Below are 18996 nucleotides of genomic sequence, written 5' to 3'. Positions count from 1 at the left end.
CCTGGTGCTGGGAAGGTCACTCCTTGTATTCACTCTTTTGGTTGAAGGTAATGTTTTCGGTTGAGATGCGAGCCTCCTGCCAGGAGGGGCACACAGACCCACCAAGACGCAGCAGCATAACAAGGGCTTTGGTGCGAAGGAGATCTAGAATTATACTTGTTCAATTCAAGCTCAAATGCCACCCAGCTCCCTGCTTCCTGTGAGGCCTTGAGCAAGTCACTTAATTCATCTGAGCTTAAATGTCCTAGTCTGTAAAATAGAGATAATAAATAGATTCAATGAGATAACACATGTTGGTCCAGTTATCTGTTGCTGTGTTCCAAGACACCCCAAATCTGAGTGGCTTAAAAGCATTCTATCTCACAGGTTAGTGAGTAAGGAATTCAGGAAGGACTGGTCTGAGCAACTCTTCTGGTGGCAACTGAGGTCACTCAGTGATATTCAACTAGCAGCAAACTAGTCTGGAGGGCCCAAGGCAGCTGCCCTCACATTCACTCAAATGCCTGGCACTCCAGTGAGAATGGCTGGAAGACTGGGTTCAGCTGGGCCTCCTGGCCAGAGTGAGCACCTATGACTACCTCTCCAGCATGGCTACTCAGCCAGACTTCTGACTGAGGGGCTCAGGGTCCCCAGAGACACCATTTCAAGAAACAGGAGGTAGAAGTTGCCAGGTTTTTAAGGCCTGGGCCTGGAAAACGGCACAGTACCTCCACCACCTTCTGTGGGTCACAGCATCTGCTGGAATAAAGGGGAGGGCACACAGAAGCCCCCAGTTGTTGATGGGGAGCAGGGAGAATCTGTGGCTGCCCATGTAATGGGCTGATTCATGAGGGGATCTTTGTCATCAGTCACCAGCACCTGGGTGGAAGCTTTCTCCTGAGGGGCTATCAGCTTAGAGCCACAGAACTGGGAACCCAACAAGTCATTTCTGGTGGGGAGGTGAGTGGGTAATTTCGGGCCTTGGGTGGAGGGAGCAAGCAGGGAGCAGGATGAGATGGGCAGCTGGGAGGGCATGTGAAGCTGCTGCTTCTGCCTCCGGTGTGTCCCAGGGCAGGTGGCACGAGTGGTTTGAACCATGGGTCTGTCACCCACCATACCACGTTGGGGAAGCCACTTAAACCCCAGAACCTTCATTTTCTGATCTGTAAAAGAAGGATGACAATAAAATCTCTTCCTTAGAAATGGTATGAGGGAAAAAATGAACTTCATCAGCAATATGTACTGGAATACAATATAGACTTCTTTCCATATGGGGATACAATAAGTGCTCATTAAATATTTCCTTCCTTCCTGCTTGCAATCCTGGGCGAGGCCATGGGGCCTGCTTCATTCTGGGGGCCCCGTCACCTATGCAATGACCCGTATCCTAAAGCTATTTGCAAAGGACATTTTCAGCGTAAAATCTGTAGAAGTCAAAGAAGGAGGGGAGAAAAGGTACTCTCTCCAGGAAGGGAGTACCAGGGTGTGGGGGTCTCACTGGCCCTGTACATTATCCTATTCACCTAAGCAGTCACCACCAGGCAGCTCCAGTCACGGGACTTGGGCCAAGCCTAAAGTATTCCACGGACCACAAGGTTATGGTGGGGTTCTGTTTTTGTTTTCTTGTTGTTGTTGTTGTTTGTTTTAAAAAAAGAAAAGGCCAGGCGTGGTGGCTCATGCCTGTAATCCCAGCACTTTGGGAGGCCCAAGCGGGTGGATCACTTGAGGTCAGAAGTTTGAGACCAGCCTGGCCAACATGGTAAAACGCTGTATCTACTAAAAATACAAAAATTAGCTGGGCATGGTGGCAGATGCCTATAATCTCAGCTACTTGGGAGGCTGAGGCAGGAGAATCGCTTGAACCTGGGAGGTGGAGGTTGCAGTGAACCAAGATTGAGCCATTGCAGTCCAGCTTGGGAGACAGAGTGAGATTTCCTCACACACACACACACACACACACACACACAGAAGCCCCAAATTCTTTTTAATACTTCTCCCACCAAAAGTGGAGTCTATGCTCCTCTTGATTCTGGGTGAGCACATGCTTCCTCTGACCAACAGGGTATAGCAGAAGTGATGCTATGTGACTTCCAAGGCTAGATTAGGAAAGGCTGTGCCACTTCCGCCTGGTATTCTAGGGTTACTGGTTCTAGAGGCAACCAGCTGGCATGTAAGATGGCCAACCACCCTGAGACCGCCGTGCTAGGGAGGCGGTATGTTTGCAGATGCTTAGGGTGACAGCTTTAGCTGAGCGTCCAGCCAACAGCCAGTGTCAACTGCCAGCCTCATGAACACTCACACTGAACCTATAGCCCAGCTGAGCTCCAGATGTTTCCAACCTGCTGATATCTGAGTGTAGCTGCATAAGAGACCCTAAGCAAGAACTATCCAACTGAGCACTTCCTAATTTCCTGACCCATAAAATAATGAGCAAAATAAAATGGCTGTTGGATGTATGCCACTATATACTGGGGGTAATTTGTTTCACAACGATAGTAACTGTAACATGAACCTTAGTGATTATCTGGCCAAACCTCCTTGTATAACAATGGGGGAAACTGAGGCTCAAAAGGGAAAAGACATTTAACCAGAATTCCCACAACCAAACAAGGGGAAGACTGGGGCCAACGCCTGGGTTTCTTGACTCCCAATCTATGCACTCAGCCACACAGCAAGAAACTGACAGGGAGGACTCCTTCCCACCCCCTGCCTCATTAATTCCAAGCGCCGAGTATGAATCAGGTATTCTGAGTGCCTGGGACTGTGCTAAGCACTGGGAATATACAAAGGACCAGGCAAGAGTCCTTGCCTTGAAGAGGCAGTCACAATCTGACTTGGGTGTTTCCCCCACTGACACACTGACTGGTGCCCAGGCACTCTGCTTTTTTTTTTTTTTTTTTTTGAGACAAAGTCTCACTCTGTTGCCCAAGCTGGGATGCAGTGGCGCCATCTCAGCTCACGGCAACCTCCACCTCCTGGGTTCAAGCGATTCTCCTGCCTCAGCCTCCCAAGTAGCTGGGACTACAGGCACTCCACAACTGGCTAATTGCATTCTTTATTTACATCATCTTAGGAGGAAAGAAACCTTTGAGATGGCAGAAAACTATGCCTGTTATTCAGCCACAAACCCTTACGAAGATTGATCCATGCCAGGCACAGTGCTGGCTGTGGTGCAGAAAGGCTCAGCGGGGATCCACCCTCTGTCCCTGGCTCTGAGCTGCCTGGGTTCTGGGTCCCTCCATTCTGCCCAGGGCTGACCCAAGCAGGGAAGAATCCCTGGACTTCAGGAGCACCCAAGAGGAACCAGAGTTTGGCCTGCCTCTCCAGACAGCTGCTTCCCCTTTCCCCAGGACATTGCTGGAGGGGACTGAGCCCATCAGGACTAATTAACTACTCTAATGGAATGAACCAGTTTTTCTGGAACTTAGCCCAGGTGGGAGGAATCTGTACTTTTTTAGATGGAGAAATGCCAAGTGTCAGGAGTCTTGCCAGCTGGACCCTGGGCTACTCTGTGTGTGTGTGTGTGTGTGTGTGTGTGTGTGTGTGTGTGTGTGTGTGTGTGTGTCTTGCGGGGGGATGCTCTCTGGATGCAGGCTGAGAAATGCTAAGTGTCGAGAAGTCTTGCCAGCCGGATCCTGGGCGTGTGTGTGTGTGTGTGTGTGTGTGTGTGTGTGTGTTGGGGGTGCTCTCTGGATGCAGGCCAAGTTCCCAGCCCAGCAGCCTTAAACAAGGAGGCCTCTAGGGTCCAGTCAGCTCGTGGCCCCCAACATCATTCTCTGTCCTTGATCCAACCCCAGCCCTAGTTCAGCCTCTCAGAGTTCACTGCTGCTGCTTAGGCCTGACATCCCTAAGAGGGGGGAGTGTGTCCCTGAGCTAACATTCAGGTCCCCTCCAACCCTATGACTCCAGGTCCATAGCATATGAGGCCCTGAACCCTGGCCAGGCCTGAGCGCCTGCTCTCTTCTCTTTAAGAGCTAGGCCCTCAAAGGCTGCCTTTGAACCCCAGACACAACTTCACTGGGATTATCATAGCAACCGAGCCCTGCTTCCAGTCCTGAGGCAGAGCCATTCTACTGACCTTCACAAGACCTGAATCACTAGGGCTAGGTTCTCCCCAGAGGCAAGTGTCTGCAGGCTGCTTGGGGTGGGGGGAGGCAGGGTGAAATGAGCTGAGACGCAGACAGGAGGCTGCCAACCTGCTCTTGCCCTCCCTTCTCTTGTTCCCCCATGAGCAGGGAGGCCCTATCACCCTCTATTGAGTCTGATAAAGCAATTCAATTTTCCAGGCTGGGAGAGAACGGGGCATGCTGGGAAACGATGCTGGCTCCTTGGCCTGGACCTGAAGGAGAAGGGTCAGTCCCTGGCAGGAGCCAGAATGCCAAAAAGGGAAAGTGGATAGCCTTGCCTTGGCCTGGAGCCCCTCAAAACAAAGGGGTTGCAAAGAGGGAAGATGGAGAGGAGATTGGATGGCTGCAGTCATCCTAAAGAGGCTGAGCCCATACAATGCCTGAGTGGGGAAAGGGGAAGGGTGAATGGCTGACTCCAGGCTCTCAGCTTCCCACGGACAGGGTCAGCCTCAGCATTCAGAACGTGAGGACCTTACTGGGGCAGGCAGGCCTGGAAAGGGTGCAGGTGCTTGACAGCCCCCATTGGTGCCCCTCTGTAATCTCCCATGGCCCTTTCTTTCTGTTTTTTCGCCACACCCTCACTCCTGATGAGGGAAACCCGCTGTCGCTGACACCTTCTGTGAACTGGCTCTCAGACAGGCTCTCTTCCCTGACAGCCTGAAGAAACCAGGGCACCCAGGAGAGGACAGCAGAGGAAAGGTGAAAATGGGAGAAAGAAGCTTGGGGAACTAGGAATTTCCAATAGTGGCTGATTTGTGGTCTTGCTTAAGTCTGTCAGGTATCAAGGTCTTGGAAGAATAAAGAAGGGAGGGAGTAGGAGAGTCCCAGTGGCAGAGTTAGGCTGGGAGAAGTACCTGAGGTCCTGGAATCAAAAAGAAGCCCAGAATCAGCCGCATGTCCATCTGCCCACATCATAGCCTAGATCCCAGGGCGAGGTCCGGAGCCAGGACGTCTTAGCACCACCAGGGGGCAGCACCCTCCCATCCATGGTAGGTTGTGCCAGAGGGCTGGGCAGGGAGCTCTCCTATCCTTCCCGTGCTCCACGTTTTGAGAGAACACCAAGACCTCATGCAAAGAAATGATGGGGACAAGTCCCATGAGCTAACTGCAGCATATCAACTCCCCAGAAAGGCACAGGTAACAGGTGAGCTCAGAGCTCTAGAATAAAACCTTCAGGAAGGGTGAGGCACTCTCTGGAAGCCTGGGACTGAGGCTAAGCTCCTGTCTCCTGTCTCCAGAGCTGGTCACTGCACTGAGCATGGGGCCTGTCCCATTCACCTTTACCCAGCTGCCTCTCCCAGGCTGGGCCCTGTGTTTTGTCAGCTCTTCCTGGTTCCCATGTCCGCACCCCAACTTTCTGATCTCCCTCCCTTCCCTCCTGGTCTTTTTCCCTGGCAGCTTTCTCCCTCTACCCATCTCCCCAGGTGCTCATCACCATCCACAAGCACTGTAGAATGGAAGCACCAGTTGGGCAGATTTACTAGGGCAAGTGGCTGTTTTATTTACTGATGTATTTCCAGTGCCTGGAACTGCTTCTGGCATATCGTAGGTATTCAGTAAGTATTCAGTTAGTGAATAAGTCAATCGCGGATGGGATACTACGGGTTTTTTTCCCCGGCCCACTATACTCCCTTTCTTACTATGACTGAGTTCAGTCATCCTGATGAATAGAAAGCAGGAGAGAGACTCTGAGAGACTTTGCCAGGACATGGACTGGATAGGACTTGAAAGTTACTCATTACAGATGATTTTTTAATATTCTGTGGTTCCTTCTTCCTCACTCCAGCTTCTGGCCTGTCCCGGGTCTTCTCTTCCCAGTCACACTTGGGATATTTCTTTTCACAGCAGCAAACTCGAAGCCAGCTAAACTCTGAAATATAAATATCATTTTGAGGAGCAGGGACTGGGCACAAAGCAGGTGCCAGTAAATGTGTGTTTCTAATTAACTCATGTCCCCTGCATATCAGTACAGATCATCAAAGATCATTGTCATTTTGGTTTTCTGGCCTCATTAATAAAGAGACTTGCTTGTAAAACTCCCTTGCATTGGCACTGGGCTTTTAACCTTTCCTGAGAGCACACATAGACCCTTGTCTTGTTTTTCCCAGTTGAGCTAGGTACTGCCTGATCCAAAAATGGGAAATGAGATGGTGACAGGTGTCTAGGGCAGGTGTGTCATTCACCTTTCATTTCCGCCTCAAGATCTCCTGACGTCATCCAGACAAGCATGGAGGCTGCCTGAAGCTGTAAAAAAGAAAAAAAAAAAACAACCCAATGGGGATTAATATGAAGATGTAAAATAGGTTCTGGACTTAACAAAAACAAACGCATCTGGAAGTTGCTCTTGGGATAGGGCCAGTAAAATCCAGTTGGTGCCTAATGTTTTGGGTATCACTTAGCAAACAGGTTCTCAGAGGCAGGCACGGTGGGAGCTACCAAGATGAAAAAACACAATGCCGCCTGTAGGAGCTCAGGGTTAGGGAGGGGAGAGGAGAAATATACACAGGCAAATTGCAATGGGTGGAATAAGAGTAGAAGCAGGAGGGGTCACGAGGCAGAACACAGGCACTTCCATTGTCCCCCAGAGCAATGACGAGCAAAAGCTTTAATTCATGGCCTTTCAGGGCCACCCACCCAGCCCACATCCATAACACGTTTCGCTACGAACAGAGCCAGAGCTACGGTTTCCTTCCATGCGGCCCAAGAGGCGCTTCTCTGCCCAAGGCCACCACGTCCCCCATTCCATCGCAGAGGCTATGGTGGCTGGGACAGAGGCGGAGAGCATCAAGACCATGGGTGTCTTGGACTCCGATGGGTCTCCGAGGCGCACGATGCGGGGCGGGGTGCTCAGAAGGCCCTAACACGATGCCTGGGAAAGGAAAGAGCAGCCTGATCCTCGCGACAGCGACTCTACCCTCTTTCTTCCTTGGTCTTCCGTCAGCCGCAGTGAAACATGCAACCAGCTTGGCGAGGAGGGGGCGACGGACGCAGCAAGAAGAGACCGGCGGAGGTTAGAGGTCAGGGGTCGGGAGCGCTCCTGTATCGCAGGCTGCAGTGGGAGGAGCTGCGGGCCGCGGGGAGGCGGGGAGCACGGCCGAGAGGGGCGGGAGGGGCTGCCGGCGGAGGCTTGCAGGGGCGGTGCGCTGAGCTGGGCACTGGCGGCGAGGAGGTGACGCGCCTTGGCGGGCCTCGGCTCCCGGGAGGAAGGCTGCCCTGGGTCGCCGGGGCCTGCAGCGAGCCGGGTCAGCCCCGCGCCGCGCCGCGCCCCGCCCACCCCGCCCCACGGAGGGCGCGCCTGGGTGAGGCGGGGCCCTGGAGGAAAAGGCGCCACTGGAGCGTGGCGGCAGCTGCCGGAGGCTGAGCTAGAGCCCCCCGGGCCCCAGCCCACCGGCGCCGAGGCGCCCCCTCCCCTATGCCACCTCGCGCCCGCCTCCTGCCGCGCGCTTGCGAAGGCCGGCGCCCCGCCCGGAGATGGGGAGACGCGTAGATGGCGTGGCTCCCGGCGCCGCCAGATCGCAGGAGCCCGGCGCCGGGGCGTTGCGCTGAAGCTCCCTTTCCGCGCGGCCCGGGAAGCCTGCAGGTGTCCTTGGCCACTTGGCCGCCGCCCCGGGTGCTCCTTCGCCAGTGCCCAGAGCCCCGCTCTCCCGAGCGGCCCCGCCCCCCAGGCTCGGCGCAGCGCAGGACGCCCCGTCTGAGGCCCCCCCGCCCCAGCGCGGCCCCCGCAGCGCTGCGCCCGGTCCGGCGCAGCTCCCAGCCGCGGACGCAGGACCCGAGACTCGCTCCTGCGGGTGCGCTTGTTTTCCAGCTGCCGCCTCTCCCTGAGCAGCCTCCGCCAGCCCGGCCGCCGCGTTCTGCTCTGCCCCGCCCGCCTTCCTCGCCCGGCGCTGGATTTATGAATGGGGGGAAGAGACCACATGCCGCCGCCGCCGCCTGGTATTGACCGCACGCAGCCCGGGCCCGCGGAGCTCCGGCTGCCGTGAGAGCGTCGGCCCGGCCCCGGCAGCAGCTCGGAGGACTTGTTGCTGCTGCGTTGCTGCCGCTGCAGGGAAGCCGGCTGCTCCGGGGCTTGGTGCGGTCTGGGAGCCGGAGGGTGGCCCGTGTGAGTGTGAGCGCGCGCGCCCCGGACCCTCACAGTGCGCTCGGACTGTGCGCTTCCTCGTCTTTGGTAGGGGTGAAGCGGGGGCGTGTCTCCGGCCCAGAGTGTCTGTGTGTCCCGTCCTAGCGGGGGACCGCGTGTGTGCCTGCTTCTACCTCCCTGGGTCCTCCCTCTCTCCGCCTCCCTCTCTCCGGCGCTTCCTACCCTAACCCCAACCACCTGTGCACCGGAGAAACCCAACTCCTCCCGCTCCGCGTCCCGGGGGAGTAGGCAGGGGCAGGGCCACGCCGCAGAGGGGGCCGCCGCCGCCTCCTGCCTCCTCCTCGTCTCCTCCCCTCCCCCGTCTGACGCTACCTCCTCGGGAAGGGTGTTTGGAGGGCAGCGGCCGCCCCAAGCCGGAGCCCTGCAGCGCTTCTTATGATCAGCTCGGTGTGTGTCTCCTCCTACCGCGGGCGCAAGTCGGGGAACAAGCCTCCGTCCAAAACATGTCTGAAGGAGGAGATGGCCAAGGGCGAGGCGTCGGAGAAGATCATCATCAACGTGGGCGGCACGCGACATGAGACCTACCGCAGTACCCTGCGCACCCTACCGGGAACCCGCCTCGCGTGGCTGGCCGACCCCGACGGCGGGGGCCGGCCGGAGACCGATGGCGGCGGTGCGGGCAGCAGCGGCGGCGGGGGCTGCGAGTTCTTCTTCGACAGGCACCCGGGCGTCTTTGCCTACGTGCTCAACTACTACCGCACCGGCAAGCTGCACTGCCCCGCCGATGTGTGCGGGCCGCTCTTCGAGGAGGAGCTCACCTTCTGGGGCATCGACGAGACCGACGTGGAGCCCTGCTGCTGGATGACCTACCGGCAGCACCGCGACGCCGAGGAGGCGCTCGACATCTTCGAGAGCCCGGACGGAGGCGGCAGCGGCGCGGGGCCCGGCGAAGAGGCCGGCGACGATGAGCGGGAGCTGGCCCTGCAGCGACTGGGCCCCCACGAGGGAGGGGCAGGCCATGGCGCGGGGTCTGGGGGCTGCCGCGGCTGGCAGCCCCGCATGTGGGCGCTCTTCGAGGATCCCTACTCCTCCCGGGCAGCTAGGGTGAGTGGCAGGAGCCCGGGTCTCCCCCTCGCGTCTGCATGGGGTCCCTGGTGGTGGTGGTGGGTAGGGACAGGGAGGAGCAGGGACCGACTTACCACCTCTGGTTGTTCCCGCCTTCCTCTCAACCCCCTCCGTGGCCCGCAGGAAAATTACACACTCCTACCCTCTCCCCTGCACGCTCCATCAGGAGATTGCACACACTTGACTTACTACTTGGACCTAGTCCCAGCTGCCTGCTTTGCCGCATCTCCTCCAGTGAGTGGGGTGCCCAGCTCAGCTCCTCCACCCACTTCTTTGGTCTGCACAGGCCGCCCTATCTTCGGCTGCCCTCCACTCCGTACGGTCCTGGAGAGCTGGAATTTGGCCTTCTGCTGGGGGCAGGGTTGAGAGGAAGTAAACTGGGGTGGGTTTTGTTAGATGCTTCCATGCCCTGCCACCTCATTTACATCCTCCCAGCAGCTCAGTGTGCTCACAACTATGCACTTCAGAGAGGGGGACATAGGCTTCAGTATCTTCAGCTCATAAGAAGCAAAGCTGAGACCACGATTCAGCCTCCTTTCCAGGCCTTCTTTCTCCCAGGGAGCATGACATGCCCCCAAGGCTTCCTGCACACCTGGGATGTCCTGGTCTCAGCTGAGTGAGAGCAGAATTAAACAGGAAAGGGCTGATGTTCTAGGTCCTGCAGGCTCCCTTGGCCAGTGGCCAGCCACAGGCTTCCTGGTGATGATACCAGATTTTTGCTGCCGCTTCTTTTCTTTCTGCTGCAGCACAGTCTTTCCAGAGAGCCCTTGTTCAGGTTACCGCTTGAAATGGGTGTATGGGGGAAGGTGGAAGCACGGATTGATTTAGGCAAGACCTGATCCCTACCTACCACCTCCTTCCCAGGTAAATCCAGTTTCCCTAATCCTTTTGGGTGGAAGAAGGGAATGGGGGAGATACTCATCCCATTATGCTTGAACAGCTAAAAAAAAAAAAAAAAAATTCCTGAAGGATGACTTTAGATTCTTTAAAGAAGGAAAGCTCTGGGGGCTGGTGTATGATCTTATGGTCAGCAGTCTAAAGCCTGGCTGGGGCCTGTCTGGGAGACAGGAAAGAGCAATGTAACTTGTTGGGTCTGGGGACTGCTGCTTGCTGTGAAACCTGATTGGTTCCTCTGGCACCCCAAATTGCCATGTTAATGAGTCTCAGAGCACCCTCCCTTTCCCAGCACCCCTGTGCTGGGCTTCTTCCTAGTCACAGAAGAAGGCAGGGTAGGGAATTGAGGAACAGGCCTGCAGGGAAAAGCCAGGCTGGCATAAATGCCAGGCCAGGGCAGATGCATCTTCTGCCTGGAAGAGAAGGGAGGAGCAGAGGTCTCAGGGGCCATGGCGTACCAGGCTGGGGCTGCAGGCAACCACAAGAAGGCAGGGACCTTTCTCAGGAATGAGAACAAAACTAGAGGGAGCTGCCTGGATTTCTTTCCTTGCAGCCCTGAGACCGACTCAGAAGGTGAGGGCACAGTGATGCCCCTGGACTGAGTCTGCTGTGAGTTCTGTGGGCTTCTCATGTAGATCACTAACCTTGCTAGCGTTAGCACTTGGCTGTCTGCATTACAGGAGAGAGACAGGCACCCATCATTCAGACTCTTTCAAAGCTGGGGGTAGGGGAGGAGAGATAGAGATAGGGATGGAGAAAGGGGACTACAGAAGCAGGGATGAGATGAGGTGGTTAGGGGAGCTAGGCCCTATTTCAAAGCATTCTAGGATTTCTGAGGGTTTTTCACCTGCTCTTCTTCCCTCCTGGAATTCCAAGTGGCAGCCCACGTATCATTGAGTTTATGTATCATTGAGTTTATTTTCTCCCTAACTCACTGTTGAATGACCAAGTCAGGGGGCCTCTTTGAGTAAGCTCAGAGCTTGGCCTGCCCCTTGAAGTCTTCCAGGAACCCAAGCCCCTTTGACCTGGAAGCACGTCAGCCCAGGCATTCCAGTTGAGGTCTTGAAGTTTGTGATGGGGCAGGGTTAATTCTTCCATTTAAACATTGAGAAAACCAGCATGCAGAGACATTAAGTTTCTTGCCAAAGACTTGAACTAACAGCAGAGCCAGGAAACCACCCCTAGTTTCCAGCCTTCTGGTTCTTAATCCTGATGTGAATATCTGGATGGAACTCTGGCCAGCACGTGCGCAAAAAGAGGACTTGCCTCCTGCTGAGGAGCACAGGCAAAGGTGAGCCCTCGCCTGCTCCCGGGACATACAAGTGGTAATACATAATTTTTAAAAATTAATGAATAACTGCTCATTATTGAGCACCCCAGACAAACACATTGCTGTATATACTTTACATTAATCTCTAATCCTCCCAGTAATCCTAAAACCTGATGATTATCCCCGTTTAATAGATTGAGGCTGTGAGAAGGTAAACAACTTGCCCGAGATCACACAGCCAGATAGTGGCCGGGCTTTGAATCAAAGCCAGAGTCCCTGACTCCTAAGCCTTTGCTCTTGTGATTACAACACGTTCTTTCCACTGAACGAGGCTCCTGTTGAGACAGAGAGCTTGTTTCTTACTCTGGCCTGACAGGTGTCCTTCTGAGGTTCTGTACCTCCTGTGGATGGCATCAGAAAACCCAGGGGCAGTTGGAGATGTGAGAAGGAAGACTTATTCTATTACCCTCCAGCCCTGAAACTATATGCCATATGGGGAGTTCTGGGGCTGCACTTTCACCCCTCCATTTGTCCCTGGCTGGTCACCCTGTCCCTTCCCTCCTAGCCCTGTTCCCCCAGGTATGTGTGCTACCTTCCCTCGCTCACAGGTGCCTCCTCCCTGGAAGGGCCTGCGGCACTGTGGGGCAGTGGGCGAAGCGGGGCAGAGGAGCAGTGATCTGCCCTGAGGCCTCCTTTCTGACACAGCAGCCTGGTCATTTGAGTAGTGCATTATGACAGGAGCAAAATGATACAAATGGAAAGTGAACTGAGCTGATTATGAGAGCCTGTTGCCTAGCTACAGGTCTGGCCCAAGGAGCTGTTCCACTCAGGCAGGCTCCTGGGCTGGGATGCTCACCCTGCTCCATTAACTGGCTGGGCCCATGGGCGGCTGCTGCTGGTGGTTCTGTTTCTGTGGCCTGAGCTGGGAACTGGCACAAGGAGCAGACTGGTCCTGTCCTTACCTACCCACTGCCTGCTGCCCAGGGCAGACGAAGGCTCGCCAGGGTGCCTTCACAGCCTGAAGGGGCCCAGTGGAGGTTTGGCAGCATCCAAATCTGTAGAATCCTGCACCTTCTCTTCTGAAAGCAGACAAGAGGCCTGAAGAATGGGCCCAGGTCGCCCTTCCGCTACTCTAGTCTCCAAGGTCTCTGGGGCAGGGCTGGCTTTAGCTCAGCTGTCAGCCTTATTAAAGGTTACAGTTCCTCTCCTTTGGCTAAATCAGTGCATTTTTCCTCTGATGTTTCCCATTTTTCCTGTGATGTTTCCCTTCTGAGTAGAGGAGGGGACCCCAGGAACTCCCTACACCAAGAATGCAGCTCCAGCTGGCTCATCCCCTTTGTTACGTGTCAGTTACTATGTAGGAGGCTTGGCCTGTGCTTGGCCTAGGTGAGGCAGGTGTTCACATCTGCATGTCAGTGTACAGATGAGGAAACAGGCCTGATGGGGCTTGCTTGAGGTCACACCACTTAATGGTAGTACTAGGATCCAAACCCAGGTTCCCTGAGTCTGTCCGTGCTCTTCCTGTGGCCTTTGGCTCCTTCCCAGAGAGGACCTCTGGCTTCCAGAGGGTGGCCCCTCACTAGAGAGCTGCTGCTTCCACTCTGCTCTAAACTCTCCCTTTACTTCTCACTCCCTAGAGTTACTCAAGTCTAACCTCTCTTCTTGCTGTGGGATTTCCATAGGAAAAATGAAGGGAGGCGTGGTTAGGAGAAAAGACTAGAGGAGGTTCCCCGGCCCAGGCAGAGCATGAAACCAAGGCCTTCTAGGAAAGGTGTACAGCTCCATTCCTGCCCGCCCCCTTTGGAAGTTCCCTGGCTTCTCTGGTCTGGGCATTGCCTGGGGGACAGATCAGTGGTCATGACAAGCTTTAGAGTGAGGGCCAGGACTCACTGATGCTGTGCTCTCTGAGCTAGGGTGAGTCAGGAACCCCAGCCCAGGAGGGCAGTACCCTGGCTTTCTGAGCTCCCCAGGAGGGCAGTGCCAGCCTGCCTTGGGCAGCCCCTCCACCCCGTTCCTGAAGTGCAGGAAGGGGCCAGGCTGAAGGCTGCAGGCCTCCCTCCCTGTAGACTCTGCCCTCAGGGCAGCCTCCCAGTTTCCTCTTGGGTTTGTTTTCTTCTCCTGTTCTGAACAGACCAACATTTGTCTCTGAACATGTTGTCTCTGAATGCTGAGGTGTTTCTGATTGTCACATTTGGGGTGGGGTGTGGAGTGGGGGAAGGGGAGAAAATAAATGAGCTATTTTGGTGAGTTGAGGGAAGAGCAGGTAAGAGCAGAGCCAGGCAGCTTGGCTTTGGGGGTAGGAGACCCTGGGCCCTTCACCCATGGGCAGTATTAGCCTGGGATGCTGGGCACCAGAGCTCTGTACCACTCTGTTCCCTGTGTATAACTGACCTGCCATGACCTCTGCCCCTGCTGCCTGCTGGAATTTTCTTAAGGCTAAGGGGTGGTTACCTGGCCCCTAGCAAGGGTTCCTATCAGAAAGTGGACCTGGCTTACCCTGGAGGACAGCAGAGGTCCTAAGGCCCCAGCACCTAGAGGTATTAGTGGGCATACCCTTGTCACTTTGTCCCAGTCACTGGGTCTGATGACCTCTTCTTATGACAGGCTCACCAGGACCAGGAGAGAGCAGGCGGTCACCTTGGACCCAGTCATTCAGAAAACACTTACTGTGCACTTACTATACACATGCCAGACACATGTGGGTTCTAGAAATCCCAACATGAGTCATAAGGGGTCCCTGCTCCTGACAAAAGCCAAGTCAGGTGGCGTAAGTGGCGGTCAAGGGAAATTAGGTGACAAGAAATGGCAACAGTAATACAAGATGGATGATGAGAGGTGCCATAGGAGCCATAAAAAAATAAAGTTCAATAGGAATTGAGAGGAGGAATCAACAAATCCCACCTCTGCATGGGATGGGGTTAGCAGGCTGTTCAGGGAGGCTTCCACAAGGAAATAGAAGCTGACTTGGGTGGGCCTTGTAAGATACTGACTTAGCGCCCTTGGATAATTTTTAGAAATAGGCACGTTATAAATGGAAATAAATAAGATTTCACTGTGGGTAGTTTTATGGTCAGGAGGCCAGCCCAAGCAGAGCGAGGACAGCATAGGCCCTGGATGGGCAATCACCAGGAATTCCATTTGACTGAATAGTGGGTTCTTGGATAGTGATCCGGGCTAGACTGAATTCCTTCTGGGACTGGGACTCATTTGTTCTGGGCAAACCAGAGGCCCTGAGAGGCCCCAAGTGCTGGCTCATCAGAGGGCAAGTGTAGGTAGAGGTGGGCTCTGGACACTGGGACCAGAAGGTCCTGGCTCAGCACAGGGTAGGGGCAGGGCCAGGTCCTGTTCCTAGGGGTGCCCATGGAGGGGAGAGGAGGGGACGTTTCTCTGCTGGGATCTGGGCCTTAGTGCAGGCCCTCAGCCAGGAGCCAGGGTTAGCTCAGAGATGCTTTGTTTGGCAGACCCTCTCATTTCCTGCCTCTTACCCCCGAGGTTGCCCCACTGTCCTCCAGCACTGCCTGTGCATGAGGATCTGGCTTCCCTGGAAGGCTCAGTCCCTCACCCCATCTCCCTAGATCTTACTCTGCCAGTGTCTTTGGCTGTGTTCTCAATTTTCGCTTCTCCTACACTTCATCCTTAATATAGGTTTTTGGGTCTGAGTCTCCTTATGTTTATGTGCCCATCTGTCTCCCTGGCCCTTCTTCCCTGGGCTCTCCCCTGCCCCCGCTGATTGTGTTCAGTTCCCAATGATTGGTGTCTGTCACCTCTCCCCTCCATCCAGCCTGCCCCAGATCCCTGGAACGCTCTAGGCTTTGTGCTAAGTTTTATAGGTATCGTTTCTTTGCATCCTCAAAACAACCGTACAAGGTAGATCCTACCCTCATACACGGTAGATACTGCCCTCGTCCTCTCAGACATAGCAAGCAGATTGTAGCCCCAGGACCTTTGCACTACTTGTCCCTTCTGCCTCGAACTCTCTGGGTCTTCCTATGACTCACTCCCTCACTGTTGAGGGCTGTTTAGGTGTCGTCTTGCCATTAAGGCCTTACCTGACCTCTCTGCTGGAAGCAGCTACCCTATCCTCACACCTCTTATCTCCTTTTTCTCTTTATTTTTTTCATAACACTTAGAACACCTGACATACTGTGTATTCTGCTTGTTTATTTGTTAATAGTCTGCCTCCATTAGAATGTAAGGTCCAAGGGGCAAGGGTGGTTGCCTGGTATTTTCCCCAACACAGTGTCTGGTACATAGTAGGTGCTCCTTTTTCCATTTTATAAATGAAGACCTTAAGGCTTGGAGAGGTGAAGGAACTCATGCAGGGTCTCATAGGCAGTCAGTAGCAGAGCCCAACTTGAACCCGGAAGTGTATGACTTTACATTTCTACAAGGACAGTCCACCGGTGGGGTTGGTGGAGAACGCTGGTAATGGGGCTGAACACCTGGGCCTTTGAAGATGAGTGGGTTTTCAACAGGGCACAGGCAGCTAGTGTGTCTGAGGAGCCCAGGGGGCACAGGGAGCTGTGAGGAGAGGCACTCTCCAGCATAGAGGTTGGGAGCTTACTGTCCAGGGTGCTGAGACCCTCCTGCATCCTTCCAGCAGGAGAGGAAGTGCTGCTGGTGGAGCCAGCTCACTGGCAGTTTTCTACTTAGAAGCTTTGACTTCCAGTAGAATCCATGCCCTTTGTGGTGGAAAGAACTAACAGCTTCAGCCATGAAAACCAGGACAAGTCACTCCTCCCTGGGCCTCAGTTTCTTCATCTGTAAAACAGAAGAAATGGAGTTGAACTGGATAACTTTCTCAGTCTTTTTCACTTCTAAAAAGCAAAGATTCCGTGCTATTTTGGCTCCAGATTCAGCTCACCTTCAAAAGCTGCACACAGGGGACCCCACCGCTCCTCAGCTCTTATCTCCATTTTATGGAGCACTTATTGGGTGCCAGGCATTTACCATGTAGAGGCTCATTTAATTCTACAGTAACACTGTGAAGCAGGTACTAGTACTGTCCCCATTTTATATGGAGGAAACAGGTGCAGAGTACATTTACCTGGTCTAGTGGCAGGGCCAGGATGAGGAATCCAGGAAGCCTAAACCTGGGGCCAAGGCTTCTAGTGTAGGCATCCTTAGCTGTTCTCTCCCTTTAGTCTGTCCACACAGGGGCACATGAGAGGGAGGCACAGATGTCCACGCCAGCTCTGTAGGATGGCAGGATGGCCCAGTGGGGAATGAGAAGAAGGCTCGAGGCCGAGGCTTTGGCCTCTAAGCAGGGTGATGTTGCTGCAGCCACCTCTTCTTCCCTTGGCCCCCTTTTGTGCTAGGAAGTCAAGGGAGCTGTGAGGAAGAAAGCAGTATCCCTGCCCCCAGAGGAAGGCCTGGTGAAAAGCGTTATTTGCAAGCAGGATCAGCCACCTATGAAGTAGTTCAGTTTGGGAGCAACTTAGGGAATAATTTGGGCCCTGAAGGGGAACTTGTAACCTCAGGACCCACCTGGAGCAATGTGCCACAGCTCAGGCCGCAGCTCTGTCTCCTTGGGGAGTGAGGGCTTCGTGGGGCTTGCTGGGTGCCTGCTACCCCAGCCCTGGAGAGGCCACAGTGAAGATTGAGGTCCCACCAAGGTTTCAGCAAAGGAGGATGGGATTGTCCCCTTCTGCTTAGTCAGAAGGGCCAACTGGAAAGAGCTTTGGGCTGAGAGTCAGGAGACTTGGCCTCAGTGTGATCCTGAGCAAATCATCTGCCCTCTCTTGTGCCTCTCTTTCCCTTAAAAAATGGGCACACACGGCCACTCTTTAGCTCCCCTCCTCTTCTAGAGGGTGGAGGTGGAGGGTAGCAGTTAATAGTAGATGGGACAGTCTTGTGTTTTGAAAAAAAAAAGCAAAGGTGAGTGGACAGACAGGATTCCAGGGGGTTGTTCCTAATCCAGGTTGCGGCTGGTACCCACTGGGTCTGAAGGACTCTCTTGCCTGTTGCAGAATGAGCCCATGATGGTGGCAGTTGAGGAGGGTAGTGAGGCAAGCATCCCTGCTGTGAGAGATGGCCAGGGCCGCACTGGCCTCCCCCGCTTTCTCCCTCTCCCCCTTCCTCCCTCCCTCCCCCCCTTCCCCCCTTCCCCCCTTCCTCCCTTCCTCCCTCCCTTCCCCCCTTCCTCCCTCTGCTCACCCCCTTGGCAGCTCTTTCTGAACTTGTTTTTCCAAGTCCCTAATTAACTTCATGCTCAGCCTCCCAGGTGAGTCTGCTCTCCTGGCTAACTTTTCCTCAGAGAGCCAGCTTCTGCTTCCCATGTTTCCTGGCAGAATTAGGTTATGCTGCCCCTGCCCCTTACCTCAACCTCTCTGTTTTTCAGGGGAGAGGGGGGTGCCAGGACTGGATTCCCAGCCTGACCATGGCCACGGACAGGCAGTTTTGCCAACTCACTTCTGGATGGCCATGGAGAGCCCACAGGCTGGAGCCACTTACTTAATGCCCATATCAGCCTGTATTGACTTGGCAGACCCTTTTTTCAGAGGAGGAAGAATGAGGCCAGAAAAGGAACTTAAATTTACCTTCACTGGGGAGAAACGGGCAAGAAAAGCTCCAGCAGTGTTGTAAAACAGAGAAAGTGTGTGTAATTTTTATCATACATGCATTTCATTGCTATTCATCCCCGGACCCAGACTTCTCCTAACATGCTGTTTCTGATCAACCCATCCAAGTTAAAGTGTAAATGAGGTACACTGAGGTGTGTGATGGGGGATCCGTCCTAAGCCCAAGGCATACATTCCTATGGGTGAAATAGCAGTCATCAGGGAGCTAACTGGGGACAGGATCAGTGATTCAGAGATGGCTTTCCCAGGCCTGTGAATTGACCCTGCCTGGGAGGTGGTGAAAACATTGTGGTATGAAGAAAATACAGCCTTTGAAGTTAAACAGTACTGAGTCCAAATCTGGTTTTCATCCCTTCCAGGCTGTGTGACCTTAGGCAAGTATGTAACCTCTCTGATCTTCAGTTGATCCTGTATAAAATGAGATAAGTCCTGCCTCACAGGGTCATTGGGAGGATTGAAGGCAATTGAAGCATATACAAAGTGCTTAACAGTTCCAGGCACAGAAGAGACAGCTGATGACTATTCATTCCAGATTTCCCCTTTGAACTTGCTCCCGCTCCAGAAGCCCTGGAGGTGCTGCGTCTTGCTTCATTTTCCCAGGTTCCCTTGTATTCTTCATTGGTGTTTTGCAGTATGGAGTACAAGGTGTGCCCTCCCCATCCCAGTGCAGACTCCCAGGGAGGAAAACCTCTCTGAGTCCTCACTAGACAGGGGACAGGGACATGCCAGTGCCTGTCTACATAGCCACATGGAAATCAGGGTGGCTCAGGCAGGCATGGGGATTACCAAATGGTACCATGAGGCCACAGACCCCCCTTACCCACTTATTTAGGCTCAGCCATCTGGTCAAGGAGGAAGTGCAGTCCAGCCATCATGCAGGACAGGCGGCAGCAGGAGACATGAGACTGGACCCCATCAGTGGGCACCCTGACAGTGGTGAAT

General features: G+C 54.3%; 1 protein-coding gene across 7 annotated transcripts in view; it reads left to right on the top strand.

Moving 5' to 3' along the window:
• Positions 1-7435: 7435 nt before the first annotated feature.
• Positions 7436-18996, top strand: part of KCNC4 (potassium voltage-gated channel subfamily C member 4) — a 71308-nt gene continuing 59747 nt past the window's right edge. For 4 of the 7 annotated variants that reach the window (XM_032249815.1, XM_032249816.1, XM_032249817.1 and 1 more), the window contains exon 1: positions 8311-9288. In XM_032249815.1, the coding sequence (XP_032105706.1) occupies positions 8620-9288 (669 nt within the window). In that variant the 5' untranslated portion in view covers positions 8311-8619. Of the gene's footprint in view, positions 9289-18996 lie in introns of all 7 variants that reach the window. The other 3 variants (XM_032249812.1, XM_032249813.1, XM_032249814.1) reach the window with 1 other exon arrangement.

Source organism: Sapajus apella, unplaced genomic scaffold (assembly GCF_009761245.1).
Source record: "Sapajus apella isolate SASKATOON/1434 unplaced genomic scaffold, GSC_monkey_1.0 scaffold69, whole genome shotgun sequence".
NCBI classification, from domain to species: Eukaryota; Metazoa; Chordata; class Mammalia; order Primates; family Cebidae; genus Sapajus; species Sapajus apella.
Note: the sequence above shows the minus strand (reverse complement) of the source record. Positions and strands in the feature narration are given on the sequence as shown.